Here is an 18993-nt window from a genome sequence, read left to right as displayed (position 1 = left end):
TTTTCAACTCACATCCCATTTCTCTTTCCCCACTCTAGTACTCCCTGGTGTCCACTATTCCCATCTCTATGTTCATGTGTACTCAATGTTTAGTTCCCACAAAAGATATTGGATTTTCTGCTCCTGCATTAATTCACTTAGGATAGTGGCCTCTGGCTTTATCCATGTTGCAGCAAAGGGCATAATCTTGTTCTTTTTTATGGCTGCGTAGTATTCAATGGTGTATCTGTACCACATTTTCTTTATCCATTCCACCATTGATGGACACTTAGGTTGATTCCATCTCTTTGCTATTGTGAATAATGCTGTGATGAACATACAAGTGAATGTATCTTTTTTGTAGAATGATATATTTTCCTTTGGCTATCTTGGGGTGGCTAGCTTGAATGGTAGTTTTGTTTATAGTTATTTGAGAAATCTCCAAACTGCTTTCCACAGTGGCTGAACTAATTTACATTCTCCTTTCTCACCAACAGTATATGTGTTCCCTTTTCCCCACAGCCTTGCCAGCATCTGTTATTTTTTGACTTTTTAATAATAACCATTCTAACTGGTGTGAGATGGTATCTCATTGTGATTTTGATTTGCATTTCTTTTATGATTAGTGATGATGAGCATTTTTTCATGTGTTTGTTGGCCACTTGTATGCCTTCTTTTGAGAAGTGTCTGTTCATGTTCTTTGCCCATTAAGATTTTTTTTTTGTTTTAATTTTTGTGGATACATAGTAGTTGTATATATTTATGGGGTGCATGAGATATTTTGATACGGGTATAGAATGTGTAATAATCAATTAGGGTAAATGGAGTATCCATCACCTCAGGTGTTTATCCTTTGTGTTACAAACAATCCAATTGTACTCTTTTAGTTATTTTTAAATGCACAATTAATTATTCTTGACTATAGTCACCCTATCATGCTATCAAATGCCAGATCTTTTTCATTCTTTCTATTTTTTGAACGCATTAACCACCCAAATTTCCCCTTACCTCCCCACTACTCTTCACAGGCTCTGGTTAATCATCATTCTACTCTCTATCTCCGTAAGTTTTATTGTTTTAATTTTTAGCTCCCACAAATAAGTGAGAACATGCAAAGTTTTTCTTTCTGTGCCTGGCTTATTTCACTTAACATGACCTCCAGTTCCATCCATGCTGTTGCAAATGACAGGATCTCATTCTTTTTAATAGCTTAATGGTATACCATTGTGTATATGTATATTTTCTTTATCCATTCGTCTGTTGATGGACACTTAACCTTTGCCAATTTTTAAATGGGATTGTTTTTTGCCTGTTGCTTTAAGTTCCTTGTAGATTCTGGATATAAGACCTTTGTTAGATGTATAGTTTGCTAATCTATTCTCCCATTTTATAGGTTGTCTGTTTACTCTATTAATAGTTTCTTTTGCTTTGCAGAAACTCTCTAGTTTAATTAGGTGTTGCTTGTCAATTTTTGTTTTGTCACAATTTTTGGGGGGACTTAGTTAGCCAAAAATTATTTCTCAAGGCTGGTGTGGAAACATTTATTTCCTAGGTTTTCTTCTAGGACTTTTATAATTGAGGTCTTACATTTAAATATTTAATCCATCTTGAGTAAATTTTTGTATATAGTGAAAGGTAGAGGTCCAGTTTCATTGTTCTGCACACAGCTAGCCAGTTATCGCAGCACCATTTACTGAACAGGGAATCCATCCCCCATTGTCTGTTTTTGTCAGCTTTGTCAAACATCAGATGACTGTAAGCATGCAGCTTTTCTTTTGGGTTCTCTATTCTGTCCCATTGAGCTATGTATCTGTTTTTGTACCAATACCGTGTTATTTTGGTTACTGTAGACTAGTAGTATAGTTTGAAATCAAGTAGTGTGATGCTTCTGGCTTTGTTCTGTTTGCTTAGGATTGCATTGGCTATTTGGGCTCTCTTTTGGTTCTATGTAAATTTTAGGACTGTTTTTCTCTAATCCTGTGAAAAATTACATTAGTAGTTCAACAGAAATTGTGTTGAATCTGCATATTGCTTTGGATAATGTGGCCATTTTAATGATATTGATTCTTTCAATCCATGAGCATGGAATGTTTTTCCATTTATTTGTGTCATCTCTGATTACTTTCACAGTGTTTTATAGTTCTCCTTGTAGAGATCTTTCACCTCCTTCGTTAGCTCTATTCCTAGATATTTCTCTTTTTTGTGGCTATTTTCTTCTTTTTTATTTTTAAAATGTTTGTTGGTACATAGTAGGTGTATATGTTTGTGGGGTACCCGAGATGTTTTGGTACAGGCATGCAAAGTGAAATAAGCACATCATAGGTAATAGGATATCCATCCCTTCAGGCATTTATCCTTTGAATTACAAACAATTCAATTGCTCTTTGAATTATTCTTAAAATGTAAAACTTTAAAAATGTTTAAAATTTAAAATATGACTCTTTAAATTATTCTTAAAATGTAAAGGTATTATTGACTATAGTCACCTTATTGTGTTGTCAAATAGTAAGTCTTATTTATTCTTTCTATATTTTTGTGCCCATTAACCATCCCCACCTGCCCCCATCCCCCCACCACCTTTCTCAGCCTCTGTTAACCATCATTCTACCCTCTATGTCCATGAGTTAAATTGTTTTTATTTTTAGATCCCACAAATAAGTGAGAATACGTGATGTTTGTCTTTCTGTGTGTGGCTTATTTCACTTAACGTAATGATCTTCAGAAAACACAACAGGTGCTAAATTTCTTAGGAAGCTAGAAACTGGATGTGTTCTAGAACAAAAAGATAGCTCAAGAGATTGGAATCTTAAAAGATAATGCAGATAATTTATCATATGTGCTTAACTGGCTCACAAGGTTATGGAAGCTAAGTCCCAAAGTATGCATTCCAAAGGCCTGAGAACCAAGAGCCAATGGTACAAGTTCCAGCTAAAGTCTGAAGGTAGGAGAAGACTGAAGTCCCTGCTCAAAGACCATAAGGCAGAGACAACAAATTCTCTCTTGTTCAGACTTTTGTTTTATTGAGGCCTCCAACAGATTGGATGAGGCCCACCCACATTCGGAAAGACAATGTACTTTACTCAGTCTACCAATTTAAATGTCACCCTCATCCAAAAACACTCACAGACACACCCAGAATGTTTAACTGAATATATGGGCACCCTGTGGCCCAGTTAAATTGACAAATGAAACTAACCATTATGCCTCTGTTTCTTTGTTTCCTCATATATCAAACTGGGAAAAAGGACTCACCTCAAAAGGTGGCCAAATAACCAAAAACTTAATGCATGCAAAGTGCTGAAATGCACTTTTGCAGAATATAGTAAGCACTCAATAAACATTAGCTATTACTATTACATGCCTCACCTTTTGTGAGAAGAAATATGAAAGCAGAAAATGTTTAACTCTTTAGTATTCCCATTATTAAACAGTTTATGTTGAAATTTTATTTAAAGATTAGTGACAATAAGTTAAAAACAAAAGTAAGCTTTCTAACCCATATCAAAATTGTGGTGTTTCTACTATTTATCAAATGTGTGTTTGTATCAAAGGTCTTCGTGATGCCACATCAACAAAATATAAATCGGTTTGTTGCACATTTCAACACTTTCAAGAGCTAACCAAGTCTGCAGCCTCTGCCCTTAAATTTGACAAAGATCTTGCTAATGCTGATTGGAACATGATTGAGAAAGCAATTACACTTGAAAACCCATACATGGTAAGCAAGTAATATCTTTTTTATTGCTTTAATGCAGATTTGATTATACTGAAGTATAAATCAGATCATAAATATTAATTCACAAGTTTTAATATTTGTAATTGATAGAGAAGTCATGTTAATAACTCTATTTAACAAAGTAGTAAGGGGGAGTGTTAAGGAACTTCATGATCACTGTGGGGCAAAGTAGAAGTCATAACCCCTTTGAATATATATGTTTAAAATATATGTTTTGGGGGCACGGTTCCAAGATGGCCAAATAGGAACAGCTCCAGTGTACAGCTCCCAGCATGAGTGATGCAGAAGACGGGTGATTTCTGCATTTCCAACTGAGGTACTGGGTTCATCTCACTGGGGCTTGTCAGACAGTGGGTGCAGGACAGTGGGTGCAGTGCACCCAGTGTGAGCTGAACCAGGGTGAGGCATCGCCTCAGGCAGGAAGCGCAAGGGGTCAGGGAATTCCCTTTCATAGCCAAGCAAAGCTGTGACAGATGGCACCTGGAAAATTGGGTCACTCCCACCCTAATACTGTGCTTTTCCAATGGTCTTAGCAAACGGCACACCAGGAGATTATATCCTGCACATGGCTCGGAAGGTCCCACACCCACGGAGCTAGCTCATTGCTAGCATAGCAGTCTGAGATCAAACTGCAAGGTGGCAGTGAGGCTGGGGAGGGGCGCCTACCATTGCTGAGGCTTGAGTAAGTAAACAAAGCCACCAGGAAGCTCGAACTGGGTGGAGCCCACTGCAGCTCAAGGAGGCCTGCCTGCCTCTGTAGACTCCACCTCTGGGGTAGGGCATAGCTGAACAAAAGGCAGCAGAAACCTCTGCAGGCTTAAATGTCCCTATCTGACAGCTTTGAAGAGAGTAGTGTTTCTCCCAGCATGGAGTTTGAGATCTGAGAACAGACAGACTGCCTCCTCAAGTGGGTCCCTGAACCCCGAATAGCCTAACTGGGAGGCACCCCCCAGTAGGGGCAAATTGACACCTCACATGGCTGGGTACCCCTCTGAGAGGAAACCTCCAGAGGAACAATCAGACAGCAACATTGCCTGTTCAGCAATATTCGCTGTTCTGCAGCCTCTGCTGCTGATACCCAGGCAAACAGGGTCTGGAGTGGACCTCCAGCAGACCTGCAGCTGAGGGTCCTGCCTGTTAGAAGGAAAAACAACAAACACAAAGGACATCCACACCAAAATCCCATCTGTACATCACCATCATCAAAGACCAAAGGTAGATAAAACCACAAAGATGGGGAAAAAACAGAATAGAAAAACTGAAAATTCTAAAAATCAGAGCACCTCTCCTCCTCCAAAGGAACGCAGCTCCTCACCAGCAACAGAAAAAAGCTGGACAGAGAATGACTTTGACGAGTTGAGAGAAGAAGGCTTCAGATGATCAAACATCTCCAAGCTAAAGGAGGAAGTTCGAACCCATCGCAGAGAAGTTAAAAACCTTGAAAAAAGATTAGACGAATGGCTAACTAGAATAACCATTGCAGAGAAGTCCTTAAAGGACCTGATGGAGCTGAAAACCATGGCACGAGAACTACGTGATGAATGCACAAGCTTCAGTAGCTGATTCAATCAACTGGAAGAAAGGGTATCAGTGATGGAAGATCAAATGAATGAAATGAAGTGAGAAGAGAAGTTTAGAGAAAACAGAATAAAAAGAAATGAACAAAGTCTCCAAGAAATATGGGACTATGTGAAAAGACCAAATCTACGTCTGATTGGTATACCTGAAAGTGACGGGGAGAATGGAACCAAGTTGGAAAACACTCTGCAGGATATTATCTAGGAGAACTTCCTCAATCTAGCAAGGCAGGCCAACATTCAAATTCAGGAAATACAGAGAACGCCACAAAGATACTCCTCGAGAAGAGCAACTCCAAGACACATAATTGTCAGATTCACCAAAGTTGAAATGAAAGAAAAAATGTTAAGGGCAGCCAGAGAGAAAAGTTGGGTTACCCACAAAGGGAAGACCATCAGACTAACAGCTGATCTCACGGCAGAAATTCTACAAGCCAGAACAGAGTGGGGGCCAATATTCAACATTCTCAGAGAAAAGAATTTTCAACCCAGAATTTGATATCCAGCCAAACTAAGCTTCATAAGCAAAGGAGAAATTAAATCCTTTACAGACAAGCAAATGCTGAGAGATTTTGTCACCACCAGGCCTGCCCTACAAGAGCTCCTGAAGGAAGCACTAAACATGGAAAGGAACAACCGGTACCAGCCACTGCAGAAACATGCCAAATTGTAAAGACCATCGATGCTAGGAAGAAACTGCATCAACTAACGAGCAAAATAACCAGCTAACATCATAATGACAGGATCAAATTCACACATAACAATAATAACCTTAAATGTAAATGGGCTAAATGCTCCAATTAAAAGACACAGACTGGCAAATTGGATGAAAAGTCAAGACCCATCAGTGTGCTGCTGTATTCAGGAAACCCATCTCACATGCACATAGGCTCAAAATAAAGGGATGGAGGAAGATCTACCAAGCAAACGGAAAACAAAAAAGGCAGGAGTTACAATCCTTGTCTCTGATAAAACAGGCTTTAAACCAATGAAGATCAAAAGAGACAAAGAAGGCCATTACATAATGGTAAAGGGATCAGTTCAACAAGAAGAGCTAACTCTCCTAAATATATATGCACCCAATACAGGAGCACCTAGATTCATAAAGCAACTCCTTAGAGACCTACAAAGAGACTTAGACTCCCACACAATAATAATGGGAGAATTTAACACCCCATTGTCAACATTAGACAGATCAATGAGACAGAAAGTTAACAAGGATATCCAGGAAATGAGCTCAGCTCTGCACCAAGCAGACCTAACAGACATCTACAGAACTCTCCACCCCAAACCAACAGAATATACATTCTTCTCAGCACCACACCGCACTTATTCCAAAACTGACCACATAGTTGGAAGTAAAGCACTCCTCAGCAAATGTAAAAGAACAGAAATCACAACAATCTCTCAGACCACAGTGCAATCAAACTAGAACTCAGGATTAAGAAACTCACTCAAAATCGCTCAACTACATGAAAACTAAACAACCTGCTCCTGAATGACTACTGGGTACATAACAAAATGAAGGCAGAAATAAAGATGTTCTTTGAAACCAATGAGAACAAAGACACAACATACCAGAATCTCTGGGACACATTCAAAGCAGTGTGTAGAGGGAAATTTATAGCACTAAATGCCCACAAGAGAAAGCAGGAAAGATCTAAAATTGACACCCTAACATCACAATGAAAAGAACTAGAGAAGCAAAAGCAAACACATTCAAAAGCTAGCAGAAGGCAAGAAATAACTAAGATCAGAGCAGAACTGAAGGAAATAGAGACACAAAAAACCCTTCAAAAAATCAATGAATCCAGGAGCTGGTTTTTTGAAAAGATCAACCAAATTGATAGACCACCAGCAAGACTAATAAAGAAGAAAAGAGAGAAGAACCAAATAGACGCAATAAAAAATGATAAAGGGGATGTCACCACCACTCCCACAGAAATACAAACTACCATCAGAGAATACCATAAACACCTCTACACAAATAAACTAGAAAATCTAGAAGAAATGCATAAATTCCTTGACACATGCAACCTCCCAAGACTAAACCAGGAAGAAGTTAAATCTCTTAATAGACCAATAACAGGCTCTGAAATGGAAGCAATAATTAATAGCTTACCAACCAAAAAAAGTCCAGGACCAGATGGATTCACAGCCGAATTCTACCAGAGGTACAAGGAGGAGCTGGTACCATTCCTTCTGAAACTATTCCAATCAATAGAAAAAGTGGGAATCCTCCCTAACTCATTTTATGAGGCCAGCATCATCCTGATACCAAAGCCTGGCAGAGACACAACAAAAAACAAGAATTTTAGACCAACATTCCTGATGAACATCGATGCAAAAATCCTCAATAAAATACTGGCAAACCAAATCCAGCGGCACATCAAAAAGCTTCTCCACCATGATCAAGTGGGCTTCATCCCTGGGATGCAAGGCTGGTTCAACATACACAAATCAATAAATGTAATCCAGCATATAAACAGAACCAAAGGCAAAAACCACATGATTACCTCAATAGATGCAGAAAAGGCCTTCGACAAAATGCAACAGCCCTTCATGCTAAAAACTCTTAATAGTATTGATGGGACGTATTTCAAAATAATAAGAGCTATCTATGACAAACCCACAGCCAATATCATACTGAATGGGCAAAAACTGGAAGCATTCCCTTTGAAAACTGGCACAAGACAGGGATGCCCTCTCTCACCACTCCTATTCAACATAGTGTTGGAAGGTCTGGCCAGGGCAATCAGGCAGGAGAAGGAAATAAAGGGTAGTCAATTAGGAAAAGAGGAAGTCAAATTGTCCCTGTTTGCAGATGACATGATTGTATATTTAGAAAACCCCATCGTCTCAGCCCAAAATCTCCTTAAGCTCATAAGCAACTTCAGCAAAGTCTCAGGATACAAAATCAATGTGCAAAAATCACAAGCATTCTTATACACCAATAACAGTCAAACAGAGAGCCAAATCATGAGTGAACTCCCATTCACAATTGCTTCAAAGAGAATAAAATACCTAGGAATCAAACTTACAAGGGATGTGAAGGACCTCTTCAAGGAGAACTACAAACCACTGCTCAACGAAATAAAAGAGGATACAAACAAATGGAAGAACATTCCATGCTCATGGATAGGAAGAATCAATATCGTGAAAATGGCCATACTGCCCAAGGTAATTTATAGATTCAATGCCATCCCCATCAAGCTACCAATGACTTTCTTCACAGAATTGGAAAAAACTACTTTGAAGTTCATATGGAACCAAAAAAGAGCCCACATTGCTAAGTCAATCATAAGCCAAAAGAACAAAGCTGGAGGCATCATGCTACCTGACTTCAAACTATACTACAAGGCTACACTAACCAAAACAGCATGGTACTTGTACCAAAACAGAGATCTAGACCAATGGAACAGAACAGAGTCCTCAGAAATAATACCACACATCTACAACTATCTGATCTTTGACAAACTTGACAAAAACAAGAAATGGAGAAAGGATTCCCTATTTAACAAACGGTGCTGGGAAAACTGGCTAGCCATATGTAGAAAGCTGAAACTGGATACCTTCCTTATGCCTTACACAAAAATTAATTCAAGATGGATTAAAGACTTAAATGTTAGACCTAAAACCATAAAAACCCTAGAAGGAAACCTAGGCAATACCATTCAGGACATAGGCATGGGCAAGGACTTCATGTCTAAAACACCAATAGCAATGGCAATGAAAGCCAAAATTGACAAATGGGATCTAATTAAACTAAAGAGCTTCTGCACAGCAAAAGAAACTACCATCAGAGTGAACAGGCAACCTAGAGAATAGGGGAAAATTTTTGCAATCTACGCATCTGACAAAGGGCTAATATCCAGAATCTACAATGAACTCAAACAGATTTACAAGTAAAAACAACCCCATCAAAAAGTGGGCAAATGATATGAACAGACACTTCTCAAAAGAAGACATTTATGCAGCCAACAGATACATGAAAAAATGCTCATCATCACTGGTCATCAGAGAAATGCAAATCAAAACCACAACGAGATACCATCTCATACCACTTAGAATGGCGATCATTAAAAAGTCAGGAAACAACAGGTGCTGGAGAGGGATGTGGAGAAATAGGAGCACTTTTACACCGTTGGTGGGACTCTAAACTAGTTCAACCATTGTGGAAGACAGTGCGGCAATTCCTCAGGGATCTAGAACTAGAAATACCATTTGACCCAGCAATCCCATTACTGGGTATATACCCAAAGGATTATAAAACATGCTGCTATAAAGACACATGCACATGTATGTTTACTGTGGCACTATTCACAATAGCAAAGACTTGGAACCAACCCAAATGTCCAACAATGATAGACTGGATTAAGAAAACATGGTACATATACACCATGGAATACTATGCAGCCATAAAAAATGATGAGTTCATGTCCTTTGTAGGGACACGGATGAAGCTGGAAACCATCATTATCAGCAAACTATCACAAGCACAAAAAACCAAACACTGCATGTTCTCACTCATAGGTGGGAACTGAACAATGAGAACACATGGACACAGGAAGGGTAACATCACACACTGGGGACTGCTGTGGGGTGGGGGTGGGGGGAGGGATAGCATTAGGAGAGATACCTAATGTAAATGACGAGTTAATGGGTGCAGCACACCAACATGGCACATGTATACATATGTAACAAACTTGCACATTGTGCACATGTACCCTAGAACTTAAAGTATAATAAAAAAAATCAATAACTACCAAAAATTTGAAAATAAAATATATGTTTTATGTGTATGTTTAAAATATATATGTTTAAATTCAAAAGAGGAAGCTGTGTATTGGAGCTCCCTTTAAAAGACATCATAGGTCAGCACAGTGGCTCATGCCTGTAATCTTAACACTTTGGGAAGCCAAGGCAGGTGAATTGCTTGAACCTAGCAGTTTGAGACGAACCTGGCAACATGCCAAAACCATGTCTCTATAAAATATACAAAAATTAGTTGGGTGGTGGTGTGCATCTGTAGTCCCCGCTACTCGGGAGACTGAGGTGGGAAGATCACTCAAGCCTGGGAGGTTGAGGCTGTGGTGAACCGTGATTGTGCTGCTGCACTCCAGCCTGGGCAGCAAAGAGATACCCTTTCTTAAAAAAAAAAAAGAAATATATATATATATGTGTGTGTGTGTGTGTGTGTGTGTGTGTGTGTGTATGAAAGTGAACCTTAGAAAATGGCTAGTTTTTGACCAAATTGGGAGGGGTCAGGGGCCTTTGTTTATTTATTTAGGCTATTGTGTATCTAAGCATTTGCTAGACCTTAATTTATGGTTAAAAATATTTTCAATATAAAATAGAATTCAAAGCCAAAGTTTAGCTGTGGGAGATGTCACCTTCTGCTTCTGAGATATGCTTTAAGATATCTGCAGTCAGACTCATTCTTTTAAGAACACTCAGCACACTAATCAGTCATGGTTTCCCTAAAGGGAAATAATAAAAGTTGTCCTGGGGTCTTCACAGCTGCTGCACTTTTCCGTGTCCTACATCATGTCCAGTTTTCAATGGTTTTTACAATGTTTTTGTTTTTGTTTTTTTTGCAAAACACAATATGAGGGGCCAACTTCTGGGAGTGCTTAGGTGAGATAATTAGTCTCTATGAAGTAGAATTCTGAAAAAATCCATTTCATATCCACTGAACCAGTGCTTAAAGCTCCAGATAGGAATTTAGAACTGACCCTTGTGCCTGCAGGAATACTGCCAGGATTTCTGGATGGAACAAGTACCATGTCATATCCAAAGATTTCTCTAGTAGCTTCCAATACCTGATTGTGAACTTTTGCTGACTTGTCTGCATCAGAATTATCCAGATAGTTTACTCAAAATATTGATTGAGTTTTCACCTACTCTCTGAAGATTTTTATGCAGGTGGTCTGAGCAGGGATCCAGGAATATTTTAAGTCCACTACCCAGCTAATTCTAATGCAGAAGCCAGTGTTGGGGCCACCACTCTGGTACTTGATCTGTTTTAGAAGGCAGAGGATCAAATGACTACATTCTCCTTTTTATGATGCAAACATGAGGGATATTATAGTATTAAAGACAGAACACCGACCTTGGAATCAGAAAATCTGGCTTTATAGCCTAGCTTTCTCACTTAATAGCTTTGTAATTTTGAGCATATCATCAATTTTCTCTAAGCTTCAGTTTCTCATCTGTAAATTATTCATACTCCCATTTCCTTTACGTGTGTTCACTTTCTATTTTACATTAAGTATCATTTTAAAGCAGTGGTTGTCAAGCTTTAGCTGCAGCAAAATTTTCAAATGGGGTTTTAGAAACACAGATTGCCGCCCACTCCTCCAATTATGATTCACTAGGTCTAAGGTGGGATCTGAGAATGCACGTTTCTAACAATTCCCAGGTGATTCTGATGCTGCTGGGAGACCACACTTTGAAAACTGCTAGTGTAAAGCATGATCATACATGTGATAGCTTTTTAAACTGTTAATAATGCCGTGTAAAAGTAAAGATATGACATAACTCCTCCCCGCAAAACTGACAATTATTTTACCTTCTATAACTGAGCAAACGATTAGGACATTTGAGCAAATGATGAGGATCTGAACATTTATCTACCAGATTTGCTACCATTTTTCAATGCAAACTGGTACAAAAATTGCTTGTGGATTTTGCTAAACAATATGTTAATATTCATGTATTTTTTGTTCTTTTATTTATGTTTTATTTAGTTGAACGAAGAAGAAACAACAGAACATCAGAAGGTGAAATGTCCACACTGTAACAAGGAAATAGATGAGATCTTTAATACTGAAGCAATGGAGCTGGCCAACAGGCGTCTCTTGTCAGCACAAATAGTACTGTATTATTCTCTTTTGAAATTATGTTTGGCCAAAAATTATGTTGAAAAATTCCTCCTTTATAAAGACATCTTGATCATGCTCACTTAATAGATTGTTTACAAAGGCAAAGGGAAGTTTGACATTGTCTTAGGAATCTGCTTGATTGGAAAGAAAAAGAAAGAGAGAGAGAGAGGAAAGAAAGAAAGAAAAAGAAAGAAAGAGAAAGAAAGAAAGAAAGGGAGAGAAAGAGAGAGAGAGAGATGAAAGACAGAGAAAGAAGGAAAGAAAGAAATTCACTCACATTAACTTAAGTAAAGAGTGATTTATTTATGAAGAATTGGGAATTTGACAGATCCCAATTGTAGAAATTGCAACTGGGGTTAAACTTCAGATGTGTTAGGCAATCAGTTCTGTGATATTGCCCATCTCTGGATCCAAGCCAGTTTTTCATGTAATGATACAGCCAAATCCTCTAATAGCTGACTGAAGAGAGTATTATGTTTTCATTCAAATATTAGCTAAAAATTAGAGAAATGCTGTAGCACAGCAGCATACAAACTGTTGGAAATTGCTAATAGGCTAGTTTTCATTTTCTATCCAGGTTGAAATAATCAAGATCTATTTGCCATGAATTGTCCTCTTAAGGTGTTCATATTGGCCCTTCCTCACTGCCTATGGAGCTGTTGAACACTTCTCAGCTATTCCAGCCATGTAGGATTCCAATCACTCTACCTGCTCAGTCTAACTAGGGAAGTGGGAGATCTGTAGGGTATGATTGTTCTCTCTTCAACAGTAGTCTTAGCAGACAAGCTGAGTTTCAAAGGCAACTATTTTAAGGACATACATAACTTCTTTAAGCAATTGAGGCCGTGCCATGAGGATGAAGCTAATGCCCACATGGTGCTTTATTCCACCAGCAGATTTTCCACTTGTCCTACCAAATTAGGTATTGCTATCCACAGAGTAATGACTTCCTTTCATATGACTAAGTTAACACAGAGGTAGCAAATATTCCTGCTAGCTCTTCCATGTTTCCTAAATCTGATGCTCCAAGGCCATGGTTCTGTAATGTAAATGGACAAGCTAGTCATCCTGGGTTCCCCTGGGAACTGCCTATGAACAGCTTCTGAGGCAAAAACAAAAGCAGGCTTTCTAAATATACCGAGTCAGCAGGAATGAGAGGAAAAAATTGTCAGTCAATATAAAACAATGGAACAGGATAGAGAAACATCTAGACCAGGATTTCAGAGTAGAAGAGGATCTGGAAACAATGAAGTAGGGCTAGTCCTGAGATAACCATAGGTGAACCTGAACAGCCAACCATGGCTTCTTTAAGACACAACAATTGCTTCCTTAGAAAGCACAAAGGAGTATTTTACAAACATTTGTCTGTAACTGTCAAAAATGAGGTAGACTAACCAAAAGTATATATAATCTGCTATATAATTTAGGAAATATAAATTGCATTTCTATCTTTTCCCGCAGAAATTCCCCAAATCAAAAATTTTTCAATGAGATAGAAAATAAAAACAGAATATTAAACACTAAATTGTGGAAATATCAACTAACAGCACATTTTGATCCTTCTCATTGCTCACACAACTTTTCTGGATAGTTTTGTTTCTCTATCTAAGTAATGTACTTGCTCACCAATTTTTGTAATATCCCTTCTAGCTGGACTCATGATCAAAGAATCTGCCACTGCCACCACCACCACCTTATTCCCCACCCCTATTGCCACTAATTCTTTATACACACACACATACACGCACACAATTTTCTCAGCCTTAAAAAAATCTATACACCCTTTTGCTTGATAATCTCTTTTTGTACATTGTTATTAAATTTTACCTTTTCAAACTAATATTTTATTCTAATATGAAAGGTAAATTTAGGGTCAAGAGGGTAATTTTTATTGCTGTTGTTTTAATTGACATATAATTATACATATTTATGAGGCACAATGTAATATTCTAATACAAGTATACATGTGTCATGATCAAATAAGGGTAATAAGCATATAGATCACTTCAAACCTTTATTGTTTCTTTAGGTTGAGAATGTTCAAAATCTTGTCTTCTAACTATATGAAAAAATACAATAGATTAGTGTTTACTATAATCACCCTGCAGTGCTGTAGAACACTAGAATTTATTCCTCCTATCTAACTGCAACTTTGTATCTGTTAACCAACCTATTCCTGCTAGCTCCCCTGTCCCCCTACCCTTCCCAGCCTCTTGGAGCCACTATTCTACTCTACTTCTATGAGGTCAACTTTTATAGCTTCCATATATGAGTGAGAACAAGCAGTATTTCTTTTTCTGTGCCTGACTTCTTTCACTTAACATAATGTCTTCTAGTCTTATCCATGTTGCCACAAATGAAAGCATTTTATTCATTTTTATGGCTCAATAGTATTCTGTTGTGTAAATATACGACATTTTCTGTATCCATTCATCTATTGATGGACACTTAGTTGATTGTTTATCTTGGCTATTGTGAATTGTGCTGCAATAAACATTCCCCATATATAAACATTGTATTCTAGCCAGGGAAAGATAATATCTCATTATGGTTTTGATTTTCATTTCCCTATTCACTAGTGATGTTAAATTTTTTTATGTGCTTGTTGACCATTTGTGTCTTTGAGAAATGTCTATTCAGATCCTTTGCTCATTTTTAAATCATACTATTTGTTTGTTTGTTTTTTGCTGTTGGGTGGTTTGAGTTCTTTGTCTATTCTGGATATTAATGCCTTAGTAGAAGAATAGTTTGCAAATATTTCTTTTTGTTCTGTAGGTTGCCTCATTATTCTATTGATTGCTTCCTTTGCTGTGCAGTAGTATTTTAGTTTGATATAATCTCATGTGTCTATTTTTCCTTTTGTTTCCTGTGCTTTTGAGATTGTAGCCATGAAATCCTTGCCCAGTCCAATGACTTGAAGTGTTTCTCCTCCGTTTTCTTCTAGTGGTTTCATAGTTGCGAGTCTTTAATCCATTTTGAGTTTATTTTCATATAAAGGAGAGACAAGGGTTTAGTTTCATTCATCTGCATATGACTATTAATCCCAACACTATTTATTGAAGAGACTGTTCTTTCCCCAGTGTACGTTCCTCATGGCTTTGTCGAAAATCAGTTGGCTATAAATAGGTAATATATTCCTGGGTTTTCTATTCTGTTCTCTTGGTCTGTGTGCCTGTTTTTATGCAAGTACCATACTGTGTTGGTTGCTATAGCTTGTTGGTTGTAGTGTATTTTGAACTAAGGTATTATAATGTCTCCAGCTTTGTTCCTTGTGCTCAAAATTGCTTTGGCTACTTGAGGTCTTTTGAGGTTCCATACAAATTTTAGGAATGTTTTCTCTATCACTGGTATTTTGCTAGGGATTGCATTGAATCCACAGGATTCTTAGGGAGTATGGTCATTTTAACAAGATTTGTTCTTCCAATATATGAACATGGGATGTCTTCCCATTTTTTGTGTTCTCTTCAATTCCTTCATTAGTCTTTTATAGTTTTCATTGTAGAGGTCTTTCATTTTCATGGTTAAATGTATTCTTATGTATTTTTGGTAGCTATTGTAAATGGTATTTATGCTTTGATTTCTTTTCACATAGTTAGCTGTTAGTCTGTAGAAATGCTACTAATTTTGTTTGTTTGTTAATATCGTATCCTGCAACTTCATTAAATTGGTTTAACAGTTCTAGGAGTTGTTTTGTGGAGTCTTTGGCTTTCCTAAATATAAGATTTTAACTTGTCCTCATTCCGTATGATTTTGGCTGTGGATTTGTCATATATGGTTTTATTGTATTTAGGTACATTCCTTGTATATCTACTTTATTGGGAGTTTTTATCATGAAACAATGCTGAATTTTATCAAATGTTTTTTGCGTCTATTCAGATGATCAAATGGCTTTGGTCTTTCTGTTAATGTGATGTCTTACGTGTGTTGATTTGTGTATATTTAAATATCCTTGCATTCCTGGGATAAATCCCACTTGATCACAGTGTATAATCTTTTTGATGTGCTGTTAGATTTTGTTTGCTAGTATTTTGTTGAGGATTTTTGCATCTGTGTTCATGAGGGATATTAGCCTATAGTTTTCTTTTTTTGTTGTGTTGTTTGCTGTTGGTATTAGGGTAATGCTAGCCTCATAAAATGAGTTTGGAAGAATTCCTTCCCTTTCAAAAATGTTTTTTTCTTGGGAGACTTTATATTACTGCTGCAATCTTGTAAGTCTTCATTGGTCTATTCGGACTTCCTATGTCTTCCTGGCTCAATCTCAGTAGGTTTATGTGTCCAGGAATTTATCCATTCCCCCCAGGTTTTCCAATTTGTTGGAGTATAGTTGTTCATAATAGTCTGTAATGATCCCTTGAATTTCTGTGGTCTCAGTTGTTGTGTCTCGTTTTTCACTTCTGATTTAATTTATTTGTATCTTCTCTCCTTATTTTCTTAGTCTAATGGTTTGTTAATTTTTTCTTATTTAAAAAACAACATTTTGTTTTTCTGATCTTTTATATTATTTTTGGTGTCAATTTCACTTATCTTAGTTCTGATTTTTATTACTTCTTTCCTTGACTTAATTTTGGGTTTGGTTTGTTCTTACTTTTTTAGTTCCTTAAGGTGCATAATTAAGTTGTTTTTTGAACTTTTGTGTGTGGGGGATGGCGGGGGATGGAGTCTTACTCTATCGCCCAGGCTGGATTGCAGTGGTGCAATCTTGGCTCACTGCAAACTCTACCTCCTGGATTCAAGCAATTCTCCTACATCAGCCTCCTGAGTAGCTGTGATTAAAGGTGCTTGCCACCACACCTGGCTAATTTTTGTAATTTTAGTAGATATGGGGTTTCACCATGTTGGCCAGGCTGGTCTCAAACTCCTGACCTCAAGTGATCTGCACACCTCAGCCTCCGAAAGTGCTGGGATTACAGGCATAAGCCACCACACCTGGCCCTCTGTCTATTTTTTGATGTAAAAGTTTATTACTATAAATTTCCCTCTTAGTGCAGCTTTTGCTATATCCCATAGGTTTTGATATGTTGTGTTTCTACTTTTGTTTCAAAATAAAGAATTACCTTCTTAATTTTTTTTCTTGATCTATCAGTGGTTGAGGAACATGATTAATTTCCATGTGGTTGTACAGTTTCCAATGTTCTTCTTGTTACTGATTTCCAGTTTTACTCCATTGTGGTCAGAAAAGATACTTGATATGATTTTAATTTTTTAAAAATTTGGGGGGCTTGTTTTGTGGCCTACCATATGCTCTATCCTGGAGAATGATCTGTGTGCTGATGAGAAGAATATGTATTCTGCTGTTCTTGAATGAAATGTTCTGTCTATAGTGCAGTTTAAATCCAAAGTTTCTTTGTTGATTTTCTGTGTAGATAGTCCTTCCAATGCTATGACTGGGGTTTTAAAGACCCAACTATTATCGTATTGGAGTCTTTCTCTCCCTTCAGATCTAATAATTTTTGACTTATGTGTTTGAGTGCTCTGGTTTTTGGTATTTATATGTCCTTTTGCTGATTTGATCCCTTTATCATTATATAGTAAACTTCTTTGTCTCTCTTACAGTGTTTTACCTAAAGTCTATTTTATCAGTTATAAGTATAGCTATATAACTACTCCTGATCATTTTTGGGTTCTGTTTGCCAGAAATATCTTTTTTCATCCCTTCACTTTCAGTTTGTGGGCGTCTTTACAGGTGAAGTGAGTTTTTAATAGGCATAGGCAGTGTGTAGTTGGGTCTTATATTTTAATCAATTCAGCCAGTCTGTATCTTTTAAATGGAAATTTTAATTAGTTTACATTCAGGGATATTATTGAAAGGTGTCATTTATTATTTTTTTTTGGTTGGTGTGTATTTCTTTTTGTTTGTTTATCTTTGAAGATTGGTGTTTTTCTGTAATAATAAGGTTTGATTCCTTTTTCTTTAAGATTTGTGTATCTGCTCTACCATTGGGTTTTATATGTTTTTACAATCTTAGTTATTGTCCTTTTGCTTCCAGATATTGGACTTTTAAGCATTTCTTGTGAGTCCAGTCTAGTGATGGTGAATTCTCTCAGGTTTTACTTGTCAGGGAAACACTTGATTTCTGAAGGATAGCTTTTCTGGATATAGTATTGTTGGTTGAAAGTTTTTTTTGTCTTTCATCACTTCAACCATATTATCTTATTCTCTTCTGGCCTATAAAGTTTCTGCTGAGAAATATGCTGATATTCTAATGGAGATTCCTTTATATGTGACTTGACACTTTTTCTATTTTTAAAATTCTCTCTGTCTTTGACTTTTGACAGTTTGACTACAATGTGCCTCAGAGAAGAATTTTTTAGGTTGAATCTTTTGGGGGATATTTGACCTTCCTGTATCTAGATGTCTATATCTTTTCAAAAACTTGGAAGTTTTCTGTTATTACTTTATTAAATATGTTTTCTATGCCTTTTCCCATCTCTTCTCCTTCTTAAATTCCCATAATGATAACATTTGTTTGTGTAATGATGTCCCATGGGTCCCATAGCTCTCTTGGGTTCTTTGGCTTGCTCTTTCTATCTATCTTTCTTTCTTTCTCTCTTTCTCTCTTTTTTCTTTTCTTTCTTTCTTATCTATGTATCTTTCTCTTTTTCTCTTTTTTCTTTCTCTTTTGTCTGACATGGTTATTTGAAAATATCTGGCTTCAAGTTTAGAGATTCTTTTATTCTGTTTGATCTAGTTTGTTATCAAAGCTCTCAATTGTATTTTTTCATTCATTAAATTAGCTCCAATATTTCTGTTCAGTTATTTTTTTATAATATCTATCTTTTTGTTGAGTTTCTCATTCACATAATGAATTGCTTTTCG

General features: G+C 37.0%; 1 protein-coding gene across 1 annotated transcript in view; it reads left to right on the top strand.

Moving 5' to 3' along the window:
- Window positions 1-18993, top strand: part of SLC9C1 (solute carrier family 9 member C1) — a 137187-nt gene that overhangs the window by 44017 nt on the left and 74177 nt on the right. The window contains 2 exon segments of the mRNA XM_008978792.4: window positions 3531-3697; window positions 12042-12167. Coding sequence (XP_008977040.1) covers window positions 3531-3697; window positions 12042-12167 — 293 coding nt within the window.

This window comes from Pan paniscus, chromosome 2 (genome assembly GCF_029289425.2).
Source record: "Pan paniscus chromosome 2, NHGRI_mPanPan1-v2.0_pri, whole genome shotgun sequence".
Lineage (NCBI taxonomy): Eukaryota > Metazoa > Chordata > Mammalia > Primates > Hominidae > Pan > Pan paniscus.
Note: the sequence above shows the minus strand (reverse complement) of the source record. Positions and strands in the feature narration are given on the sequence as shown.